Below are 27024 nucleotides of genomic sequence, written 5' to 3'. Positions count from 1 at the left end.
CCATTGACCCCCATTTTTCTTTTTATAAATCTTTAACATGTATACTTATAAGCCATCTGTAAAAGTCTTATCAAATCGTTGTTATTTTTTAATAGATTTTGAGAATGTTAACCTGTCAATTATAAAGCTATGAAAAATCAAGAGAGAACTGTTTCCCGCCAAAATTTCAATGGTTTATATCTCGAAAACCAGCACATTGACCTATATTTTATTTTTGCTGTTCGGTTCCCTTATTAATCCCCTATCAATATATGAAAAGCTTGTTATTTTTAAAATGAGTAGCGAACTTCCTTAAGCGCGACAAGTGTTTATAAATAAAAAAAAAAAGTGGAATGAATGCCAATGAGACAACTCTTCACAAGAGACCAGATGACACAGAAATTAAAAACTATAGGTCACCGTACGACCTTCAACAATGAGCAAATCCCATACCGCATATTCAACTATAAAAGGCCCCGAAATGACAAATGTAAAACAATTCAAACGAGAAAACTAACGGCCTAATTTATGTACAAAAAATGAACGAAAAAAAAAACAAATTTGTAACACATCAACAAACGACAACCACTAAATTACAGGCTCCTGACTTGAGACGGGCACATACATACAGAATGTGGCGGGGTTAAACATGTTAGCCGGATCCTAACCCTCCCCTAACCTAGGACAGTGGTGTAACAGTGTAACATAAGCACGAACTATACAAATCAGTTGAAAATGCTTAACTCGTCAGATTTATTTTAATAGAAATACATCTAACCAATAACAAAATATGAGTGGGTGTGACCGGGTACTTCTATATCCTAACAACAAAAAGACACTATGTACAGATCCGAGAGTACTCGAAGTTACTGTAAGCTAGTTCAAAGCCAACAACAACTTATAGAACAATAATGTATCTAAGACTAAAATATCAATCACTACACTTTCACCATCCAATGGATTTAGTATGAAGACGTCATCAGCAGTAACAGAAAAACATGAAATTTGCAATGCAAAAATAAAAGTAGCGACAGAATGTGGGACCATGAATTTTCATTAGCGCATAGTAATACTAGTAATATTTAGTTGTGTTTTGATCTATTGATAACAAAATCAATATGTTTACCGTCCAATAAAACTACTCCTCGAAATAATTCGATTTGCTTAGCTAACTTTTTAAAAAAGAATAAGAGTATTTAACGGATCGATAAGTTTTCCTTGAATGTATCTAAATTTACGGGCTCGATGAACAACTGACCTCACTAGATGACTATTTTAATTCTTGTTTTACCTTAGTTGCGTACTAGTGTGGTTTTGATTTAATCTTCCCACCGTACACCCACCAATTTAACACATCATTCGAAAGAGGAAACCTTGTTTTATAACACTATGTCTGTCGTAAGGACCTGATATTGTCTCATTTTTTTTTAATTAAGGTCAAAGGTCATCTTTTCAAATCTGCCGAAATTTTGAAGGGTTTCAATTTAGACATTTTTTTTATTTCTAATCTCTACCGCAATACAAATCAAACTGTTTTGGCTGTAATAATGTTTGTTCTCAAACCTTAATCATTAATATTTTTATTAACAATTTTCCCAAAACGACGTTTTATAAACAAAACTTCAAAAATCCAGTTTTCAACCCATAACATGTTTAAAGCCCCTTAACTTATAATTAATATCAATTTAAAGTAAAAAAACAAGTGCAATGGATGACAATACTTCAAAATTATTTTTGAACTAGCAAATTGGGTGAGGTATTAAACCAGAAGCAATATAACACTACAGTCAGAGAGGACCTCAATTGAATTTGCGGGTACTTCTGTTTATTTGTAGACTCGTTGATTCTGTTGTTTTTTTTTTTTAACTAGAATGAAATTCAAAACAGTGTGGCTGTGGCCATTGATTGACACATTAAATTCATCCATTGACTGGGACAATTTACGTGAACGTTTGTCTGTAACGACCACTGTTTACGACGTACTTACGATAGACATTTAAACGGTGGGGTCACCAGAGGTTTCTTAACGCCTTTTATTATAAAATAATTCGAAAAATTAATCAGGAATAACCTTTTTGTTTTAATCTATATAATTGATAAAAATCAAAACATCGTGTTATTTCTGATTAATTTTTCGAATTACTTTATTAAGGTGTTGAGAACCTTTGGTGACCCCATAGTTTAAGTGTCTTTAAAAAGTAGATAGTGAGCAGTGGTCGTTACATACAAACGTTCACCTAAATTGTCCTAGTCAATGGATGAATTTAATGTGTCAATCAATGGCCACAGCCACACTGTTTTGAATTTTATTCTATTATTGCTGCTTCCATCGCATTATCTATTGTTGTGTATTTACTGTGGTTAATATCTATCACATAATATAACCCCCCTTTTTATTCCTTGCAACGTACCATAAACTTTAAAGGTATTCAATATAAAAAATAAGAAAAGATGTGGTATGATTGCTATTGAAACAACACTCCACAAGAGATCAAATGACACAGAAATTATAGGTCACCGCAATGAGTGAAAACCCATACCGCAGAGTCAGCTCTACAATCCTCGAAATGACAAATGTACAACAATTGAAACGAAAAATATAATGGCCTGATTTATGTACAAAATAATGCAAAAAGAATATAATATATACATAGAAACAAACGATAACCTCTGCATTACAGGCTCGTGACTTGAGGCAGATCGATACAGTATATGGCGGGGTTAAACTAGTTTGAAGGCGCGCCAACCCTCCCATAACATGGGACAGTGTGTGCCAATAAATCAAACTATAACAATCAATCCTGGTCTCCATCATCTTCATTTCCATCAACCATCACAAGACGTGTATAAAAAGTTCCTACACATTACACCTGCCTCGAATGGACACAGGTTTATACAATAAAGGTTCTGTTCAAAGCAAACTCATTCTTTTGAGCACATATATTTCCGTTACAAGTCCATACAAGACGGTCCTACTAAAAAGCGCCCGGGAAAAAGAAAAAGCGCCCGGGGAAGGAAAATTAGTTTCCGGGAAAAAGAAAAAGCGCCCGGGGAAGAAAAATTAGCGCCCGGGAGAATACAATAATAATATTTTATAACAATAAATTTTTTCCTAAAAAAAATTAATCATTGATTGTTTTGTCCTTAATATAAATGTACGATGCTACATCTAAAGTGTTGTTGCATTTTTACATTTTAGATTTCAAAATTGTATATGAGTAAGTCAATAAATATAAATAAGAATATATATAGAAGAATCATGAACGATATTGTCCTCGATTAAAACGTATATTTTGTTATTTAAAAATACATCTTCCGCATAAACTGAGATCCATTATTATCTGTCTTTCGAAATAGTATTCATATATTATTGTTTAAATTGAAACATTCATACTTGTTTTTGTGCTTTAATACAAATGTATAATATCTAAATTTGCAAATTACTTGTCTAAAATTAAAAATAAAAATCAATATGCAATACTTATTTCAACGACACAAAGTTGTCTCATGCCAATAAATTATCTATAAATTTTCCCGGGGCGCCTTTTCTTTTCTCCGGGCGCTATTTTTTCTTCCCCGGGCGCTTTTTCTTTTCCCCGGGCGCATTTTAGTAGGACCCATACAAGGTCCTGACACAATTCATCATTTGCATGGCATCCTCGTTCAGTGTCCCGGTTTAATAGAAGATTATTTTGCATTACTGACTTGAAAGTATGCCCGTGCTATTGAATGAAAGGTGTTTATTTTTTTTACATCTATTGTTTCTGTATTTAAATCAATGTTATCAGCACTTTCTTGAACAAGACCCTCACCATTTGCAACCTGAAAAACATTATAGGGAAGTGCACACCATCTGCTCAATTTCATGGTTTGCAATAATTGTTAGATAGCGTCGCACTTCACTATACGAAGTACAAAATCCATTGGAATTCAATGTTTCAACAAAGTATTCTGACCCAAACTCGTGTTACTTTTGCAAAGCCAATCCTAAATGAAAAGAAGTAAAACTGTTTTTGGCAACAGAAACACTATTGACTCAACAATTGCATAGCATTTACGCAACTTCTCTTGTGCCATTTCCTGAGATTAGACTTGGCTGTATGCACTATCAATAAAATTGAGAATGGAAATGGGGAATGTGTCAAAGAGACAACAACCCGACCAAATAAAAAATAACAGCAGAGGGTCACCAACAGGTCTTCAATGTAGCGAGAAATTCCCGCACCCGGAGGCGTCCTTCAGCTGGCCCCTAAACAAATATATACTAGTCCAGTGATAATGAACGCCATACTAATTTCCAAATTGTACACAAGAAACTAAAATTAAAATAATACAAGACTAACAAAGGCCAGAGGCTCCTGACTTGGGACAGGCGCAAAAATGCGGCGGGGTTAAACATGTTTGTGAGATCTCAACCCTCCCCCTATACCTCTAACCAATGTAGAAAAGTAAACGCATAACAATACGCACATTAAAATTCAGTTCAAGAGAAGTCTATCAAGTTTTGATTTCTTTTCTAAGTATACTTGCAGCGGTATGCAATATCTATTCCTTATTTGTGTCTATTACTGATAACATTGATGCCTGCTTTTCAGGGATTTTGAGGTCAGCTTTTATATTGGGTAGCAGCCGTGATATGGCATCTCCAATAGTTATGTTGCTACTGAATATTACGTTAGATTTGCCTTGACCTTGTTGTGATTGTATGACAACTGAGTTTCGACAGAAATCAATGAGTCAGTTAGACTGCAGTTTCCAAGTAGAAAATTTTTAACTTAAAATCAATAGGAAGGAAAGATCTCTTTCAAGGCCGTAGCTAGGCATCTTATTTTAGTGAGGCCAAATAATTGAGCCGAGCGAAGCGAGGCGAAGCGAGGCGAAATTTTTTTTTTGGAGGTTATGAAATGAATGGAGCAAAATCCTGCATTCTAGGCATTTTTAGAGAGTTTGATAATGTTTTGAATTTGGACACTTTTTATACATTATTTTTTTATATTTTAAGACTTTTACTAACACCAAATTTTTAACAACTTTATTTAAGTTTATATGTAAGATAATCATCCAAATATCACTGATTTGAGTCTGCTGCCAGAACATAGAACAAACATCGATTCAGTAGAGTTTGCCAAATTTTTCTATGGCCCGTTCAGTCAAATCGTTTCAGAATCATAATTTGATCTGCTGATATCCTTATCGCGATGAACATGGCAAGTCCGCACAATCTCTCGCCACTCATGTATGCTCTTTTCCAAGTTTTCAGTCGTTTCAGGGCAGTCTGTGTTTCTAAAGGAAGCACATTATCATCAACACAATGATCAATGTCTTCTTCCAATTCCATCTCCATCAGCAATTTGGTAGCAACATCGGTAGTAACAGTTTTGTTTGCAAAAGAGAATTAAGCTTTCCTGTAAGCACCATCATACAGTTGCAGTTACAAAATATTAAACTCGATTTTATGCTGACAAAGAGTAGACAAACTAGGGATAGAATGAGATAAGATAAATGTATATGATTCTATCTATAGAGTATTTATGATATGGGTACAGGGGAATTGGAATGGAGTTTTTGACGTTTACATGTAGGTCCATAATTTCAAATTATTTCTGGAAATAGTTGGTGGTATTTTAGTTCCAGAATCTATAAATTTAGGGGTTAGGGGTATGGGGTGTCCGATTCTGAAACCCCGAATATAAAGAAACGAAATTCCGTAGTCCCGAATAAGTAAAGACAAAATCCTGAGTTAAAGGTTCTACCATTCCTCAATAATATCAAATTGGAATATGGGATATTCTTTCAATTTTTAAGGTTAAAGAAACATGTATAGAAACTAATCCATGCATGTTTCATTTTATTTATATTTTATTTATCTGTAAAGAGAAAGATTAAAGTTCGTGAAATGAATACGCAGACGGGACTGCCCCCTTGCGATGAATTGATTTGTCAAAAGTTGGTTAAACAGAGAAATGAATACGCAGACAGGACTGCCCGCTTCCGAAGACCAGTACTTGATTTGTCAGTCTATTTATCTGCAAAACTCAGACTCTGTTCACAAAAAAACTAGTTTACTAATTATTCCTTCTTTACCTTGAGTGTCGCTTTTCCTTTTCTGCAAGAGCCTGTTTTTAACTAGAGATCCATGATGATTATCATTACTAGGTTAATGTTATCGAGAAACATCACCCGTTGAGATGATGAGTTATATCCAAGACGAATAGTTTAAAAGGAATGATGACAAGTTATATAGAAATTAAGGTTGAGACAGAACAACAAATGACTATTATATTGATATATATGTATAAAAAAAAAATAATCAGTGTCGAAATTTTAGTGAGGCAATTGCCTCACTTGCCTCAAGGGTAGCTACGGCCTTGTCTTTTTATCAAGTAGCGTTGTCGTGGGAAATGCTTTTGTTCACCATGAATTAGATCGTTGTCAATAGCCAATATAAAATTAGTAAAAGCAATATCGTAATCTAACTTACGGATTTCTGATTCCAGGGTTCAGATTTTTGTATTTTTCCTTTTTAGTAAATATTGTGTAATGCAACCAAAATGATAAAGTCACGGCTTGAAGTTGAAAAGATGGATGAGAAACTATTTCACTTTTCAAATTATCGTCATTTCTTTCTGCCACGGCTAACACATTCTCATACGCTCATCTGATTCAAACTTGCGGAATATTCAATTTAAGTGTTTTGTTGCAACAAAACATAGACTTAGTACACAAACTCCAGTCGAACGTCTGCATTCTTGAACACTTACCAACACCCGAAAGTGAGGGACAACAGTCCGATGATTGTCTGTCGTCATCAAATGTCAGGTTAGAAGCTTCCTCATTCCTTTAAAAAGGGTGAACAATTATGTTTACGTGTGTCACGTTTGTAGCATGAACAATAGTAAACTGCCTGCAGTTCTTCAAATTCACAACTTTCTAATGAAACAAATTCATGTAGAACCTTGACATATACCTCATCATATCCTTTGTTCATGGCAGATACACACATCCGAAATCGAAAAATGTAGTAATTTCATATATCAGTTGAGTGCAAATTGTTGAAATATGACTGAATTGAAGTTTTTTTACACTATTCCTTTTCCGTCGATTTTTTAAAGCTTTTCATATTTAGGGACTGATTTTTTATCAGTAACTAGTTCAAAGAAGTACTATATGCTTAAAATAGTATGGGATAGTTTTTACTTCTACTTTGAAGAAGAAAATAAAGTTTGTGTCTGAATTTGCAATAAACTTAGTAAATTTTATAAATAAGAAGAAAATAGAATTCTTAATAGAATATTTTGAAATGCGATGATAGCTAAGAAAAAAAAAACATATTAATTTAATGTATTAAGCAAATATATATTAAAAAATTTTCATTTTGAAAAAGGGGGGTTGAAAACTTTCCAGTATATTTTAGTCATTAATAAAAACGACTTTTTAGACAAATATGACCATACGAAATTCTTACGACAGGGCAGAAAATAAAGAAGCGAGAATTGTCTTTAATTTAAGACCATTTTTAACCGTGTGTTATTTGAGGAGATTAAACTCGAAATCTAGACGACTTTTACTGCTTCTGTCACCGCACTATACGTACCAAAATATTAGATCATGTCACATTAGAATATTTGTATCTTCCTAAAATTTTAACCCGAATAAATTCAAAAGTCATCTTTGACCTCTTACATACATATTCCCAGATGTAACACCGTGACAAAAGTTGTAATCCAAAATGTATTAACATGAAAGTTGTAGTGTATACTACATTGAAGCATTGACCGGTAATAAGTCACACCACCGGTTTATACAAATTGCAACTATTGATCGAAATGGGGTTTTAAATCTCCTAAACGTTTTTAGTCGGGGGATTTCCAAAACAAAAATTATGAAACAATAAGGACAAGAACCGTTAATTTGGAAATTCCCGCAAAATATTTACCATTATTTTTCTCTTTCCTTTTCATTTGGCATGCATTTTTTGTAGCTTTCTCTGTAAGTTGATTGCATAATATCAAATAATTACCGTTTCTGATGTCGTTACAATGAAAAATACATGAATCATGATATATTTGTGAGATCAATCGTACTGTCAATTGTGATGATCTTGTTATGCAATATTTGTAAACAAGATCATCACAAACTGAAACTGTGACATTGTCAACGGACAATTATTTTACTTGTGTAAGAAAATTCTGTATTAAGAGTAAGATCAGACATGCCTAATTAAGGCTGTCGTTAAGTCTTGGGCATATTGTCCTTCCAAAGGCTTGGTTGATTAAGGTTCATCATAACAAATGGACAAATATGGCCGTATTTTCAACTCAAAAACTACTCTGTGTACAGACTTACCTGTGCTGTTTGGAAAGTTTTTATGCCTAGCATCCACTAGATATATAAAAGTTATATGCATTTTAGGTTTAAGAAAGATAAAATCTTTCTTGGTTTTTGATGGGCATTTTTTTTCCTTTCTGTAGAAGGTGTAAAAATAAACAAACACCTGAATTACTTTGATACTGTCCACTCACTGACTCAGATAAACTCTTTAACTCACCTATAGTTGTGATGATACCTGTTGTCCATGTCAATTAAGGACAATCAAAACAATACAAAACCGGTTTTTTACCTGAGGGAGCATCTCATAGTTGTACCACAACTTAGTTAATTTTCACACCTTTTGCATGAAGGAAAAAAAATGGCCATCAAAATCCAAAAGAGATTTTATCTTTCTGAAACACAAAATGCATAATATTTAACTTTATTATATCTAGTGGATGCCAGGCATTAAAACTTTTCCAACTCCACAGGTAAGTCTGTACTTAGAGTAATTTTTGGCATGTAAATACAGCCATATTTGTCCGTTTGTTATGATGAACTTTAAATACCATTGCTAGTGCTACCTACCTGTTACCTATTCTGTATATTCCACCTTTTCCAGAGGAACCTCTTCAGTTGGAAAATACCTGATTGTTTTGATACTCTTTTTTTTATGGATTGACAAGAAAAACAAACGATTTGTTTTGATAAACTAATCAGCTTGGTATTAGAAAAACAATGATGTACAAACTGTAAATCATGAAAAAGATTTTCAATTTCATTTATAGGTTATTCTCAGAGGCTAATCTCGGTCTTACTGCATAAATTGACTGAATACAATTATTTTGTTAACAAATATCAATAAAGATAAACACATTGTATTCCAGTATTCTACTATACAAATCAAAGAGAAAATAATAAATAGGTTGTTTTTTTTGTATCTGTGACGTTACATTTTGTACATGTAGATAGTTATTATAAATTGTAAATGTATAATGCTGCATTTACATGATTTGTCATGTGTTCATAACTTTTTCACTTGTGATATATGTAATATATTTAATATGTTTATTCCACATGTACATTGGCTAGTGATAAAGTTTGATGATAATATATTTTTTTAATAATTTTTTCCATCTAGGCTTAAGAAAGGACACTGGCAAACTGTTAGATGATCAAACATGAAAGGCAACAATTTCCGGCTGTTTAATGAAAGCAAAGACCGTGGATTGGACTTTCTTAGATTTCTGTCTACAGAACAGATTTCTATTCAAAATCAAGAGAAAGAGAAGATAAAAAATGTTTATAATTCTGGCTACAATGCTTACAGAAAACAGATAAAACCAGATGAATCTCAGATCCCATTTCCAGTTATTGTTAAAGCCCTGTTTACAATGGGAAAGCTTCATTTGCGAGAAAACAGAATGTTTTCAGGAGAAGCACCTTTACAATATATCAACTCCCATCAGAATAGGTCTCCCAGGCATCAAAACAGTGCATATCAAAATTTACCTGCTCCAAAACCTTCAGAGAATTCACACAGAAGAAATGGTAAAAACCAAAATACAAAGACACCACCAGCCAGTGTCCAACAAAGGGGTACTGAAAATCAAAACACAGAGTCAGGGGCACCTAAAAAAAGATCAAGAAACAGGAGATTTAAACGAAAATTTCCTGGTCGAGTTGCAGTTGATCAGCATCTTCTAATAAATAAAGAGTCTACAAGTGAAAGCGATGCAGAGTCACCGGGGGATGACAGATCACCAAACCGCAACACTAATGCTAATACATTTAAAGTTTCTGATTTTGATCTTTACACTCGTAAGATTGGAAATATCTATGAGTGTATTGCCTGCTTAGCAAAATGTACTTCTAGAGATGAAATAGAACGTCATCTAGAAGGGAAAAGGCACAGACTTGGTGTAATGACTTTTGAATTAAAGAAAAGAAGGTAATTTTATTGACATATTTATATCATTTTTTTTAAGGTGAAAATGAAAATACAGGAGGTGTGGTATAATTGCCAATGTCCAAGACAACTTTACACCAGCAACCAAAGGATGAGGATGTTGACAAGTAAAAATATTTTATAGGTTCCTGTACAACCTGCAACAATGATCAAAATTTTCATTATGAAGGAAGCTTTTTAAGGCCCATCATCACAAAATGATAACATGAACACATGAAAAGCTAATGTTGGACAAGTAACATTTCCGCCTTAATTTGACAGGGACAATTCAATTAAGTGTGATATATTATAACAATGGAAAAGTGTTTTATTGCTAATCTCATTGCCTAAAGCTGAGCTAAATAATTACATTAAATTTAGATGAATTTAATGATTTTTAAAATGAACAATTCTAGAATAAAACCCTGAACAAATCAAAGTCAAGATTTATTCAGATCCAGCAATAAAACAATATGTCATGTATGATGTGTAGTAACATCTAGTTTTAAGACACTTTCTACTACTTAAAACTTATTTATTATTTATATGCAGGATAAGCATACCTTCGGTTCATTTATATTGTACATTTTTTAAATGCGATAAAAAATTTTGTGGATTTCATTGTTTAAGGTGAACCACAAATATAAGTTTGCATGGAAATCCAAATTTTATATTGTCTTGTTGGCTCCATACCACAATTGAATAAATTCCCTTTATTTGTGGTCTAGGAATATAATTCCCAATTACTATATGGGGCATTTATTCTTGATTATTCTGTTTTCTTTGATATGTTTGCTATTGTTGAAAGTGAAAGTAGTGATTTTGCCAAAATGAAAGTAGGGTTCGTGTAGAAATTAGCCTCTAGCATATATATAAGATTCAAATCCTACCATTGGCAAATTTATAGGGATCTCAAAAGAAAAAAAGCACACATGAATTGTCCTGGGACAAGCATATTTTATTATAAAAAATCGTAAGGGTTCCACGGAATCCAGTGTCACGCCTACTTTTGCTGTTAATCGCAGACTCAACAAAAATGAGGAAAAACCTCAATAAAAATTTCCCTCTCGATAATGTCTTTTGATTGAAAGAAGCCTCCAAGTTTGGTAAAAAAATCCAGGATAGTTTATGAATCTAATAAATGTTTTATAAACTTTAACTGCAGACTGTATGTAATGTAAACTGGAAGAAAAACTAAGTCCATTTATGAGTAAAATATGCAAAAAGTGAATTTTTTTTTCACAAAATTTACTTCTGAATAATATCTTATGATCAGAAACAAGCTTTTGTAAAAGTTTGTTAGAAATCCAGGATAGTTTAAGAACATTATAAAAATTTAAAAAACTTAAACCACAGAGTGAATGTTTTGTTTCTGGCAAAAAAACTAAGTCCATTTATAAGTAAAATACGGAAAAGTGGAAATTTATTTTTACAAATTTTTCATCTTGATACTATCTTATGATCATAAACAAGCTTCTGTCCAAGTTTGGTACAAATCAAGGATAGTTTATGAAAGTTATTAAAATTTTTAAAACTTTAACCACAGAGTCATGAGAGTGAATGTAATTTTTCCTCGCAGAAAAACTAAGTCCATTTATAAGTAAAATACGGAAAAAATGGAATTTTATTTTTTACAAAATATACTTCTGGATACTTGCTTATGATCTTAAACAAGCTTCTGTCCAAGTTTGGTAGAAATTCAGTATAGTTTAAGAAAATTATTAAAATTTCAAAAACTTTAACCACAGAGTGAATATTTGTGGATGCCGACGACGACGCTGACGACGACGGAATGTAGGATCGCTTAGTCTCGCTTTTTCGACTAAAGTCGAAGGCTCGACAATAATAATGGTCTATAACTAAGCAGTTAAATTTAATTGATGTTTGACCCAGTGCAATTTTATAATTCAATTTGACTTTTACAAAGAAATGCATTGTAACTAATGGGGAGAATAATTGTTGTCTGAGGCCTGTTTGCAAAATTTGGCATTATGAATGAAATGGATTCTAAAAATCAGAATTTATGAAAACACAAATTTGATGAAGTAGGTTTTATTTATAGAAATGAATTGGTTCAAGATCAGAAAGGTATACAAATAATAAGTGATGTCTCTTGTGTAGACAGTACTTTTTGTTTGACAATCAATGAGAAGGTTCCAAAGACGATAGTTTTGTCCATTAAGAATAACAGTAGTGACAGTTGTGAGTTGAAGCATTGTGAATTGCTGAAGCGGATCAGAGTTTTCCAGTTAGATGATGACCATGGTGTGACAGAATCACAGGCAACTATGAATATACTGCCAGGTTTGTAGGAGATAGTATACGTAGTTCTTTACAAATTTCAAGAAATGTCAGGTAGATAGTTCTATTGTTTTGTTTACATTCAAAGTTAGTTGCATAACCTTCATAAATATCAGTTTGATGACTCTTTGTAGGTCCCCACCCCCTTGGTCATAGTCCAGCAAGTAGTAATGATGCTGTCCATCGGGTTGGGTTTGGGTGTTTTTGTGAGACATCTCTGTATCAACAGTTTAATTTTTATAATCATCGCATGGTTTACTTGATCTCAGTTCTATATTTTAAATTAAAAAAAAAATAACTCAGTCTTGAGAGCAACAATATTACATCATACTCCGTGCAGTGATAGAATCTATATATTTAGTTTAAAACAAAAAATAAATTTATGATTTCTGTTTTTCAGGTGGGACCTATAAGATAAGAGTGAAAACATCTGCCAAAAATGTTGGTACATATCATGCTCCAGTAGCTTTCCACTTCAACAAGTATGATGACCAAGAATTCCATATCATCAAATTTCTCTCTGCAAGATGTATAAACGATATAACAGAAAATATAAAGCCAAGTTTGCCATATAAACGGCAGTCAAGGAGAGCATTACAGAGGTTGACTAAGGAAATTGTAGCAGGCTATCCTGTACCAAAGTATGTAGAAAATATTTGAAAAAATAAGTAGTACCAGATAAAACAATCTAACAAATTATGACAAAAATACCTGAAAATAGATAAAAAAAAAAACCCAGAAAAATACACAACATAAAGAAAGTTGTTTGCCTACATATTGTCATACAATCAAAAGGAAACAGATACTCTCACTTTGGTTGAGGTGAGAGTAGATGGTCTATACAATCCTTGAGCCAAACATGATGTTCGAAAATTTGAAAAAATTTCAATTTCTAGTGTTGAATTTGATCTCTGTTTGAACTGGTGTAATCTTTATATGTATTTCCTTCGCTTTCTGATAACATTGGCTTTTGTAACAAAACAGCAAAATATTTTTTTTACAGACTTTATGGTGATAATCTTAAAAGGGAAATTGAGTTAAAGACTTACGTAATCCCTAGTACAACTCGCCTCTTAGTAAATAAAGGATTGAAGGACGCCAAAGGTCTGACACAGGTGCAGAAAGTAGAGTTGACTGTTATAAAGTAAGTATAGCAATTATGTTCTGAAAAATTGCAATTAATTCCCTGACTATTTCACATGAGCACAATTTTATCAAAGCATTTTGAAATATCCTTTTATAAAATATAAAAAAATAAAGTATAAAAGAAAAAAAGAAGTCTTGAACTTGGCATCATTGGTCAGTATTAGCTATTGTCAAAGTTGCTATTACCATGGTGAGGGATCACCTTTGGAAACCTTTTCATTCGAAGCTTTATTTATAGTCGGCATGTCACATAACTAATAAACATAAGCTCTTGAGCTTTTATAACTAACAAATACATACATTTATACTGCAACTAGTTGTGTTTATTTCCTAAATATAGTAACATAGCTATATTTTGTATAATGTCAATTTCATCATGGGAACACTTTCTCCACAATCAGGGGCCCATTAAGGGATGAAATAGGTTTGACATTTGTGGTATGATTTTAAATGCTATCAATTTATAAATTACAGTTGCAGTATAAAAACAATATTAGGTCAATGTCATAAAAATATAAACTTTTTTGTACTATGCACAAAACTGGGGAAGGGCTCGGTAGAACCTCGCCCTTCCCTAGTTTCTCAGCCTCATACAAAAAAGTTTATATTTTCCTGACATTGACCTAATATTGTATACTTATAGGTGGATTTACTGTATATTTTACACACAATATTTGCTTTATTCTATGTATGTTAATTTCTTTTTATACAGATCAGCTATTGACAAGCCAGTAGAACTTGGTATTTATGTGAAGAGATTTCAGAATCTGATGCATTTCGAAGAGATACAGATGGAATATGATATACGAAAATATGACCTTGAAAATGTCCCAATGGTCTTTTGTTCTGAAAACAGTAGACTGCTGAAACTTGAAGTAAGAATCTGATTGATTCCTGCCTTTCTTTATTGAAGATTTATCCCGTAATAAAATTATATTGCAACTGACTATACATCTAAGTGAGCTTTCACCTTCAAGTCCTTCAAATTTATGGTTGAAGTATTGAAAAACAGACCCAAAATCAGAAAGGGGTGTAGCAGATAAAAAAAAAGTTGATTATAAACATCAAAATTCAGATATTTTCTCCTAAACAAAAACTTAGTCATCCAGATTCTCACATCTGTCACATTTATTTGATATTTAATCAAAATCTAATTAATACAATGATTATTTCTGTAAAGAAATTATGCTTTTTAATAAAATCCTTGATTATTGAATCAGCAAACTGAAACGAAATATTGTCTGTTATTCAGAAATATTCCTTTTCAATACTCTCTATGTACATTATATAGAATATACAGTCATGAACTTTCATCGAAGTGGAAAGTTGTGAATAAATTTCTGCATTCTTTACATCATTAATGATAGGTGAATAATTTGTAAGCTTTCTACATGTTACAAAAGAGCAGGATAAGTCAATTAAAACGTACTATGTTCACATACTTTAAAATCAAGAAGTAATAACCTAAAATAAAAGCACTCTGTTTATACTAAAATGACGAATTAAAAATCTATTTACAATAATAAAATCCATAAATACGGAATACATTAAAATCACAAATCTGTTCTTGCCGAGTATTTATAGGCAACACATCTAATAAATTCCTTTCTTGTGATTTCGTCACTTCTATATTTGTTGTAATTGTCAATTTTAACAAAGTCCATCTTTTCTATCCCTCCACTTTAACTATGTACTGATGCAGGCATTTCTAAGAGTTCGCATTTTAACATATGCAACGGCCTGGATTTTCTTAACTTAAATTGATGCAGGCATTTCTAAGAGTTCGCATTTTAACATACGCAACGGCCTGGATTTTCTTAACTTAAATATAAGTGAACAACGTTTATAACAAAGTTTTACCAATATACTTTCAAGGTATAGTACATGTACAAGTAGATACTCACCTGTGTTAAGCTGAAAATGCAATTAGGAGCAAATATAAAATCGGCGCAAATGAAAAAATAAAATTGGCGCAAATGTCATACGCCCTTATAATAATAACAAAACTAATTAAATTACCCTTGTTTGTCTAATAGGTTCCAGGTTTAGCAGAGAACAGACCATCTGTTTTGAGAGGAGACAGACTATATGTTAGAATAAACAACAATGAACACTTAGGTGACAAAGAGTACCAGGGCTATGTACATGAAGTAAGACAACTGGAAGTAGTTTTAGGATTTGATGATAGGTAATGTAAGACAATATATACTGAGCCCAAAAAGTTTAGCAACAAAAATATGAAATTTTATTTTATTACAAACATCATAACATATAATTCTGATAATAAGAAAATGGAATTATGACATGTCAGAAGCAACATGAATGTTTATCACTCACATTCATTAGGAATTTCTTTGTATGGAGCGCAGGAGGGTCAAAATGCGGAAATGAGAATAGCGTTATTCAAAATCAATTTCTCGGCCATGCCCTAAGTGCATCAATGAAGGATTGGCAGGCACACCAGAAGCTACACTCATTCAATGCACTACTCTTGAGGCCGGAATAAACTTGTCACACGTTGATGTAAAGCGAAGGCAGCCATCCTCCCTTGTCGATAGTTTTTTGTGGTCTATGAGATATCTACCTATCCTGTGCAGTTGCAATTTGTCGATATCTGTTCGTTAGTTTCTAAACTGTTGAATTATGCACATTAAATTGAGCCACGACGTCAGCAACACTCTTTGTGCCGTTAACCATTCCAAAACCTTTCTGTCAGTCATTTTCGGTGATGCCTGGTTGACACTCAATGCAATTTTTTCAAACGCTTACATGTTTTTTTTACCAATGGTGTGTGTCTGAACGTTAGGGAAAAAAGAAATTTAAATTTCGTTTTAAATGTACAGATCAAGAAGGTAAAACATCAAGTACACGTGCAAAGCTGAAATGGCGCGAAATCTTTCACCCCCGGAAAAAAAGTATGACTGTCTAAAATTACAGGTAAACCTAAGGATTATATCAATGATGTTAAGTTTAAATAAATTTTTTGGCTCAGTATATGTAAATAGTTTGATACTGCTGTGAATGGCATACAGCCAGATACTGTAAATTCACAAATTATTGGGAAAATGCGACAGAGTTGTAAACACAATAATTAAAACTCACATTTCAAAATTTTTTATGTCAATTATACAGGATTGTTCTCAATATCGCAAAAATTAAAATCGCATTTTAGTCTTAAATTACAAAATCGCAATAATAAATGCACGCAATAATTTCTGAATTTACAGTATTTCTCAGAGTGTTTCTCAGGCTAATGAAGTTTAAGGAGTCTTTTGCAACTAATATGATTAATTTCTTCATTGTCTATTTCAAAATGACAAAAATTGTTTTGCCCTTTTGATAACTGTCATTTCTTGAAATAGTAAGCTTTACTAAATATTAATATTGTATAATTCAATTTTGAAAGTTAATTATAAATGTCTACAAAATTTCTATATATAAACATTAACTGTTATTTCAATTTAAACATCAATACTTTCTATTTCAGTTTGATCCAGCGATTCATTGAGAACATGAAGTTTAATGTCAGATTTGAGTTTAACAGATTACCTATGAGATTACAACACAGGGCCTGTGAACTTGTAATAGAAGAAGGTCTGGAACATAAAATTCTATTCCCTGACCGTAGGACAGTATGTACAGAACAGACCTCTCACCCTGTTAATGTACAGCTTAGGTAAAATGCTTTGAATAGATTTTGAAACAATTTCTGAAATATTGATCAGTGTAACAGATTAAATTATTTATAGCTCATCTTGTAAATTAAAATTTTCCTAATAAAGATTTATTTTAGTAATTCATTATTTACACATAACAGATCATTTCCTTTGCAAATTTTTTGAATTTTACAAAATAGATAATTGTTTCATTCAGCTCTAAAAAAAATGAATTCAGTCTGAAGCAATTACTTAACTTTATATAAAACTGTATAAATTTTTACATACTGGTATATGAAAAGAAATTTTGTTTTTGTTTAAAGGTATTTTTGTAGAGCAATAGAAGCCAATGAGAAGCAACAAATTGCTGTGAAACACATAACATTAGGAACATCTCGTCCTTCACCATATATTGTATTTGGTCCTCCAGGAACTGGCAAAACCTTTACCATAGTAGAAGCTATTAAACAGGTAATGTTTTTTAATCGGGGATTTGGTTCAATATCACAGATACCTCAGATTATATATCAATAATATTTATAGTAACTATAAATGTTTTTGAATAATACAATTCTGTTATTACTTTTGGATCCCTATTATCTATATGTTATGCTATTTGATGACTTTGGTTAAGTTTGTGCTTAAAAAAAGGGATGGAGCACAGACTTAATGTTCAGTGAAAGCATTCAAGAACTTAACTTCTAAGCCTTTTAAAAACAAATTTAAAGCAAAATAATTGAAATTATATGTAATTTGTTCATATTTGTTATTTTAGATATGGAAAACCAAGCCTCACACTCACATTTTAGCATGCACACCATCAAACAGTGCTGCTGACCTAATAGCTGAACGATTACTGGAGCACATCCCTCCACGAGATATACTCAGATTAAATGCAGCATCTAGGAGTTATAATACTATTCCTGAAAAAGTCAAGGTACAAATATTTCCAAGGAATTTTTATCAAATATATACCTTTCTGAAACATTGAAAATATGTAGCTCCTCTTTGTGGATCCTATAACAAAGTTATTTTTCCATAAGGAGCTTCAATCTATATTTCTCTTAAGGTCCTCTTCCATCCCCCTGTTGTAATTTCAAATTTTTAATCATTTGACAATTCCCATCCCCAATATTTGGCAGTTTTGTTTACAGTGGATGTCATCATTTGCTGTCAGAGATGAATAGCTGTACATGTAGGTATTGAGGGTAATTTCTGTAGATATTAATAATTCCACAGCAATTAGCAATCTTTAACAATTAAGGTGGTACATAATACTACAGGGAGATAACTCTGTAAAAGACAGCTGAAAAATTTAATGAAGTTCTCTTGTTAAGAAATTATTAAGCTTCTGAATGATCAACATAGTGTTTGTCAAATTGCTATATATGTAATGAAATTTTTCTGATAATTTTTAGCTCACCTTTCCTAAAAGGAAATGTGAGCTTTTGCCATCACTTGGCATCCGTCGTCCGTCGTCGTCGTCCGTCCGTTTTCGTCGTCGTCGTAAACTATTTCAAAGATCTTCTCCTCTGAAACTACTGAACCAATTCAAACCAAACTTCATCTGATTGATTCCTAGGGTATCTAGTATGTGGGTAAAATTGTTTATCAGGTCAAGATCTAACTGCCCTGAAATTATCAGATGAAACGGACAACCTGTTGTTAGGTTGCTGCCCCTGAATTGGTAATTTTAAGGAAATTTTTGCTATTTTTGGTTATTATCTTGAATATTATTATAGATAGAGATAAACTGTAAATAGAAAAAATGTTCAGCAAAGTAAGATTTACAAATAAGTCAACAGGTCCAAAATGGTCAGTTGACCCTTTTAGGAGTTATTGCCCTTTATAGTCAATTTTTAACCATTTTTCGTAAATCTTAGTTATCTTTTACAAATATCTTCTCTGAAACTACTGGGCCAAATAAAATCAAACTTGGCCACAATCATTATTGGGGTATCTAGTTTAAAAATTGTGTCCAGTGACTTGGCCAACCAACCAAGATGGCCGCCATGGCTAAAAATAGAACATAGGGGTAAAATGCAGTTTTGGGCTTATAACTTAAAAACCAAAGCATTTAGAGCAAATTGGACAGTGGGAGAAATTGTTTATCAAGTCCAGATCTATCTGCTCTAAAATTTTCAGATGAATTGGACAACTGGTTGTTAGGTTGCTACCCCTGAATTGGTAATTTTAAGGAAATTTTGCTGTTTTTGGTTATTATCTTGAATACTATTATAGATAGAGACATATAGATGTAAACAGCAATAATGTTCAGAAAAGTAAGATTTACAAATAAGTCAACATAACTGAAATGGTCAATTGACCCCCTAAGGAGTTATTGTCCTTTATAGTCAATTTTTAAATGTAAATTTTTACTAACATTTTCCACTGAAACTACTTGGCCAAGTTCATTATAGATAGAGATAATTGTAAGCAGCAAGAATGTTCAGTAAAGTAAGATGTACAAACACATCACCATCACCAAAACACAATTTTGTCATGAATCTATCTGCGTCCTTTGTTTAATATTCACATATACCAAGGTGAGCGACACAGGCTCTTTAGAGCCTCTAGTTTTTATATTTTTGTCAAAGGCCAGGTCAAATTAATTGTTTTGTCAAAATTTTATGAAAATTAAATGAGCCAAATTAATTTTAGTCTAGGTGTTTGGTACCATGATTAACAAGGTAGTTTAAGGCACATACTGGGATTGTTAAACGTGAAAAATTACTGGATGAAGAACTTAATGTAAACAATTCCTCAACAATCTTTATTTCGTTAAATGTTGAGACTGACTAAAGAAGAAGTTTAAAACAGTGTTTTGGCTGGCTATTTTCATCACACCTTCTTCATATAATAAATTGGAGCTATGTTCTTAATATTTTATCTTTTCCTGTGACCTTGCAAGTTTTTAGTGTAAGTCACTAGGTCCTGTAAATTTAAACCATTTTTTCATAGATGAAAAGAATTGTGAATTTGTGAGGTATAAGCCAGTGAGACAGAAAACCAACAGAAATAACCAAGACATCCAAACAGCCACTAAACTTTTGTTTTTTTACAGACTTTTAATTTCAGGATATCAAATTTAAATGAGAAACTTTAAAACATAACTAGCATTAAAGGGTCATTAGTTCAAATTTTTGTGAAATTTAGAGTTAAATCTCATTGTTTAACTGTGCTTCCTAAGAAAGAATCATATGCAGGTTCAGTCATCAAAATTTTCATAAAGAGGTTCATCTTGTTTGTGTGATTTTAATTGTAACATCAGTTATATATCCGGTCAGGGAATCTCTGTTTGGGAATTTAGTAAAACTTTATTTGAATCTTTACTATGACATATTTGGGGAAATGCTAATGGAAAAATTATAATCCTAAAAAGTAAAATTTTGTTACCGTATTCAAGAGAAAGAGAGAGGCAAAAGATACCAGCCTTCAAGTTTAATTTTCAAGTCCACAAGTCAGAAGCTCAATTTAAAATTTTTTTTAGTTGGACTCTGTTGGCTTGTAGAGAAGAAATTTACAAGCCCGAAAGCAATTTAACAAGCCAATGTCGTAAGACTTGTGGTTAAGTGTGAAGACTGAGATATCAAAGGGGCATTTAAACTCCCAAGTTGAAATTAGAATGACAATGACATGTCTAAAAAAGAAAAAGACCAACAGAGAAACAATAGTACACAAAACACAAACACTAATCTTAATTGAAATAGTTCCCTGCATTGTATTCCAAACATTTTGATATGATAAAAAAGAAACTGATTTGTTTTACAGCCTGTTTGTAACTATAGTGCAGCCACTAGACAGTTTGTATACCATACCAAAGAAGATATGATGAAGTACAGGATAATTATTTCTACCTTAGTGACTGCTGGCAGGTAAATGTACTTGTGGTTCAAAACATACCTTGACCTAATAGATATTATTTGAATATGGAAACTTATGAAAGAAACTTAACTGTCTATACACCAATTTTGTGTTTGTTTCATTTTTGTTTGATTAAACCTTGATAGAAATAGACTAGTTTTGTATAAATTTTAATAATTTATAATTTTGTAAAAAAATTGAATAATTTATAGTTTTTTTTTAATTTGAATAATTAAATGTGTATCATTTTAGGTTGTCCTCAGCTAATTTTCCCACAGGACATTTCAGTCATGTGATTGTAGATGAGGCAGGACATGCTGTAGAACCAGAGCTTTTGATTGGTGTAGCTGGCATCCTTAATATTGACCCCCATATCCCAGGTGGCTGTGGACAGCTAGTATTAGCAGGTGATCCTCAGCAGTTAGGACCAATCCTTAGATCACCATTTGCTATAAAATATGGATTAGGTGAGTTAATAAAATAAAATAGTTCATACAAGTCTTTTAAATAACTGCAGTGTTATGATGAAACTGTTATATTTAACAAATTAACAAGAATGCCTTAAATCCATCATAATTTATTCAGTACTTAGATATGAAGTAAGAAATTAGGCATTTAAATAAGAACATCTATATTTGCTAGATAAAGGAATCATACTTTATTATTATATAAGTTTATTTTGTTACAACATCGGGTGATGTTATATTTAATAACACTTTCGTTCAAAGGAAATAGAACAATTAAATTTGATATTTTACAATAAAGTATTGCTTTTGTTTTCTAGATAAATCTTTGTTGGAGCGTTACATGATTGACCAAGAGGTATATGCCAAACCATACGATGAGAGAATTATCACTAAACTTCTAAACAACTATAGATCTCATCCTGACATTTTATACTTACCTAATAAACTGTTTTATGATGATGAGCTTGTAGTAATGGCTGACCAGATGATGAGGGAAAGCCTTTGTGATTGGGAGAAACTCCCTAATAAAGGTTTTCCTATCATATTTCATGGAGTCATTGGTCAGGACATGAGAGAAGCAAGAAGTCCTTCATTTTTCAATGCTGAAGAAGTTTCTGTTGTTCATAGTTATGTCAACAGTTTGTTGAAGGAAAAGAAACGAGGATTGAAGATTAATCCAAAAGACATTGGCATTATCTCCCCTTACAGAAAGCAGGTATAGTCAAATTATTCTACTATTTTTTCATTTAGTTTTGATTAAGATAGGTCTATTAACTAAGCTCTCAAACAGAGACCAAAAAAATAGTCTATTTACAAAATCTACAGAGGTTCCTTTACCATGTTTACACCAGACAGGACATCATGGACATTGTTAAACAAATCAGTAATGAAAATAGATTTTCTTTGAAAATACTTTTATATTATTCTTTTGTTTTGTGATATCCAATATTCACAATTTTTTAAGATTGAGATTTTCTCAGCGTAAGGGTCTGAGAATGCACATAGCATATGGTAGTAAAGATGATTGAATTTTTCATACACAAACAATATGGTATGGAATATCAAACTGCTTTATTGTATTATAAGTGGGACATGAATGAAGTATTTATATATTTTGTCTCTGCTAGTAAATCTGTCTCAGGAGATCACTTTGTCTCAATGATGTTGCAAGGTTAAAAAGTGTTTAAAATACCACTTGCATAATTTCAGGTACAAAAGTTACAACAACTAATGAGGTCAAATACATGGGCAGATATACAGATAGGATCAGTAGAAGAATTCCAGGGACAGGAGAAGAAAATTATCATAGTTTCTACTGTCAGGAGTAACCCAGAATACCTCTCTCTTGACATGGACTTTAAACTAGGATTTCTCAAAAATCCAAAGGTAACATTAACTTACACTGTAGTTTCATTAAAAGTTTGCTTATTTTAATGAGAATTGCAAAACTTAGGCATGCTGTTTCCTGTATCAATCTAGTAGTTTGAAAGACATTAGAGGTTTCCAAAAGTAATACATGTACTCTGCTATTTTGATTCTAATGAGGGAGCAGGGTATGGATTTGTGACCTTCACTGACATTCTACAAGCAATAACAAATAGTTCAGTATCCAGTAATATCATTATTATAAAAAGTTGGGAAAGTCTAGCATTCAGATTGTGTACTTGCAGATATATTTGTTTATTTAAGTATTAATATTTGTCCAATAGATTTCTGGGAAATTTATATATTTCATATGTATAGAAATGGTATTAGTGATTTTAGATGCAACCAATAATACATATTCTCCCTTATTATAGTTAACTTCATTTTGTTAATTTTCATTTCCATTTTTTCAGAGGTTCAATGTGACCTTGACCCGAGCTAAAGCTTTGTTGATAGTGGTGGGAAACCCTGTCACTTTGTCACATGATAACAACTGGAAACAGTAAGTACTGGTACTCAAAATGGAGAAACCCTGTCACTTTGTCTCATGATGACAACTGGAAACAGTAAGTACTGGTACTCAAAATAGGGAACGCTGTCACTATGTCACATGATACCAAATGGAAACAGTAAGTACTGGTACTCAAATTTGGGAAACCCTGTCACTATGTCACATGATACCAAATGGAAACAGTAAGTACTGGTACTCAAAATTGGGAAACCCTGTCACTATGTCAAATGATAACAACTGGAAACAGTAAGTACTGGTACTCAAAATAGGGAAACCCTGTCACTTTGTCACATGATACCAAATGGAAACAGTAAGTACTGGTACTCAAAATACGGAAACCCTGTCACTATGTCAAATGATAACAACTGGAAACAGTAAGTACTGGTACTCAAAATAGGGAAACCCTGTCACTTTGTCACATGATAACAACTGGAAACAGTAAGTGCTGGTACTCAAAATGGGGAAACCCTGTCACTTTGTCACATGATAACAACTGGAAACAGTAAGTACTGGTACTCAAATTTCAGTATACATATTTATCAATACAATAATAACCAACATATAATCAACAATAATACAAGATGAAATAATTAGATTTATGTAAACTTTGTTGTATAAGTTGCTAGCAAAGATGAAATTACTAGCTTTGGTTTTTGCAATGCCTAGTTCATTTATATAACACCAAGAAGTCACAATGTCCTTATAAATGACATTTCAACCAAACAGTAGATGTTCTCAAATTGCATAATTTTTTTTTTATTCATAGGTGTATTTTTATTGAGTCCCTTTGCACGTTGAACATTGCAGATCTATTGTTAAGCGCATGATAAAACTTATGATTTATTGAAATTCGTATCAGTTCAACAGTTTGACTCAAACATACAGATTGACAGTGGTGGTCAAATATTTAGATAAGCATTTTATGTTTTTACATTAAGACAATGTTGAAGAAATGACTTTAAAATCTGACTAGCTTAGGTCTAGTTTTTATGACTCTATTTGAAAAGAAAAACATGATATTATATGAGATAAGATAATTCCTATCATATTCGAAAAAATCCTGAATACAATTAAAAAGAATATTAGAGTAGTATAGAAATGTATATATATTTCAGATTTATCAAGTACTGCCAGAATAATAAAGCCTATGTAGGTGTAGATTTTGAAGATGAAGAAACTATGGTTGAAGACATTATAGACAGATTAAGTGCCTTAGGTCTCTCAGATCCTAAATCTCAAGGTAGTTATTGTTTATTATAGACAGATTAAGTGCCTTAGGACTTTCTGATCCTAAACCTCAAGGTAGTTATTGTTTATTATAGACAGATTAAGTGCCTTAGGACTTTCTGATCCTAAACCTCAAGGTAGTTATAGTTTATTATAGACAGATTAAGTGCCTTAGGTCTTTCTGATCCTAAACCTTAAGGTAGTTATAGTTTATTATAGACAGATTAAGTGCCTTAGGACTTTCTGATTCTTAACCTCAAGGTAGTTATAATTTCTCAGGATTATTCCACAATTGTTTTGCTCATTTGATTAGTATTTATGAGAAATTTATTTTGAATCCTAATATAATCAAATAGATATAAATTATCTCAAGAACCCACCTGTAGATCTCATAACCTTAAATAGATGAACATAAATAAGATGATGTGGTATGAGTGCCAATGAGACAACTCTCCATTTAAGTCACAATGTATACAAAGTTCAGAAGTATAGGTCAAAGAAAGACCTTTAACTCTGTGTTGAAGGCCTTTCTTTGACCTATACTTCTGAACTTTATATACCTTAGCTCACACAGAACTGCAAGCTATAAAGGGCCCCAAAATGATTGAAAAGCATTGAATAAAATTAATGACATACAATGGTTTCTGAATGATCTCTGAAATGAAAGTCACTTTAAATAACATTAAGTATATGTTCTAAATGGAAGTATGAAAACATGTATGAGAATTAAGGGCATACTATACATTTACAGGGGAGGTGATGATGTTGCTAACGTAAATTGTTATTTTCATGACGTCAAACTTTGAATTATTGGGAAAAGATTCAGTTTTCGACTGATTTTAATCATTCAAACTTATCTAACTTGAAAACGAGTTCATGGTCTCCTCTTTTTTAAAATGCCATTTGGTTTGATTGCATAGTATGATTATGTGTGCCAATTTTCATGAAAACGTAAATAGTGCAATTTTTTTTAATTTGATAAATAAACAGCAAAAAAAAGACCTTTTTTTTCCTACATTCTTGAACATTTGAGTTGTTTGAAAAACAAATTGCACAAGTTAAAAGGACATTTATATAAAACAGAATTTACAAATAATTTAACAAAAAACAGCTTGTGCTTACCTTTTAAAACAAAAAAGTTATGTATTTCTGTCGAGAGGAAAAATACGGCAACAAATCCGAATTTTGAGCTTCTATATAAAATTTGGACCTCATTTTACTAAAAAAAAGTAGCACATGAAGGTATATTTTTTATTACATATTTCATTTAATCAGGCAAAAAATAGCCTATATGCAAATTGTCAGCAAAATTTAAATATGGGATCAAAACTGTATCGTATGTCCTTAACAAGACAACATAATCTATAATCTACATTTTATTCACTTTGAGGATTGTATTTAGGAAAGAGCCTTTTCTGTTAAAATGTAATACAGAACTTAGGTTAATAATTATAGATAGTTGCATGACCAGTTTAAATTTAGTTTTTAAAGTTGTAATGAATTGAAATATTAACTTAATTTTTGCAGAGTCCGAACCAGAAGAAGCAGTTATTAGTGTTGAAGATTACAGTAGATTTAATGACCAGCCATGGCGTTCTGATTTATAGGCAGGGAATAGGGAACATCTATATAATTGTTGAAATTTGAAGAACAGAACAGAAAAGAAATAAAAGAAAAGAAAAAACCAAAATAAACTGATGCAAATGAATACACACCTGTAAAATACCCATGATGCAATTAAGATTGTAAGATGGTTAAGGGATATATAAATTATATGATATACTTTACAACTGAAAATGGCAAAATGGCATGATTTTATCCTTTCGTAATATAGTTTTTAATGATTCTATGTGTTTTATTTACTCGTTTTGATTCAATTTATTTGTTTGTTCAGGTAAATTGTACAGTTTTAAAACAATGTCTAGTTTTTAGAGTCTCAAAGCAGTATTAGTAAAACTATTTCTTTAGTTCTTAGAAGACTGCAGAACTAAGTGGTCTTTAATGATTCTTTGATGTTATTTTTATTTGTTATTTCATTTTATTACATGTGTAAACATTTTCATAGATTTCCATTATTTGACTGGATTTATATTAGAGCAGTCTAGTGACCAAATCCTGAATAGCAATTACTTAAAGAAGGCCAAAAAATAACATGATCAAAAATGGTTTGATCAAAACTATAAAAGTAAT

At 31.9% G+C, this 27024-nt stretch overlaps 1 protein-coding gene across 2 annotated transcripts; it reads left to right on the top strand.

The window, feature by feature from the left end:
- The first annotated feature begins 7829 nt into the window (after nucleotides 1-7829).
- On the top strand, nucleotides 7830-26591 carry LOC143048229 (putative helicase MOV-10). 2 transcript variants are annotated; one of them, XM_076221784.1, is made up of 17 exons: nucleotides 7830-7968; nucleotides 9431-10240; nucleotides 12300-12541; nucleotides 12939-13179; nucleotides 13542-13682; nucleotides 14397-14559; nucleotides 15721-15872; nucleotides 17172-17360; nucleotides 17664-17811; nucleotides 18116-18277; nucleotides 21112-21215; nucleotides 21457-21671; nucleotides 21989-22386; nucleotides 22881-23057; nucleotides 23510-23598; nucleotides 24723-24847; nucleotides 26362-26591. In XM_076221784.1, the coding sequence occupies exons 2-17, from the start codon at nucleotides 9471-9473 to the stop codon at nucleotides 26439-26441; spliced, it is 3396 nt and encodes a 1131-aa protein (XP_076077899.1). In that variant the 5' UTR covers nucleotides 7830-7968; nucleotides 9431-9470; the 3' UTR covers nucleotides 26442-26591. The 2 variants fall into 2 exon arrangements, with proteins under 2 accessions (XP_076077899.1, XP_076077908.1); XM_076221793.1 differs by lacking the exon at nucleotides 7830-7968 and adding an exon at nucleotides 8135-8157.
- Nucleotides 26592-27024: the final 433 nt, after the last annotated feature.

Source organism: Mytilus galloprovincialis, chromosome 1 (assembly GCF_965363235.1).
Source record: "Mytilus galloprovincialis chromosome 1, xbMytGall1.hap1.1, whole genome shotgun sequence".
Lineage (NCBI taxonomy): Eukaryota > Metazoa > Mollusca > Bivalvia > Mytilida > Mytilidae > Mytilus > Mytilus galloprovincialis.
Note: the sequence above shows the minus strand (reverse complement) of the source record. Positions and strands in the feature narration are given on the sequence as shown.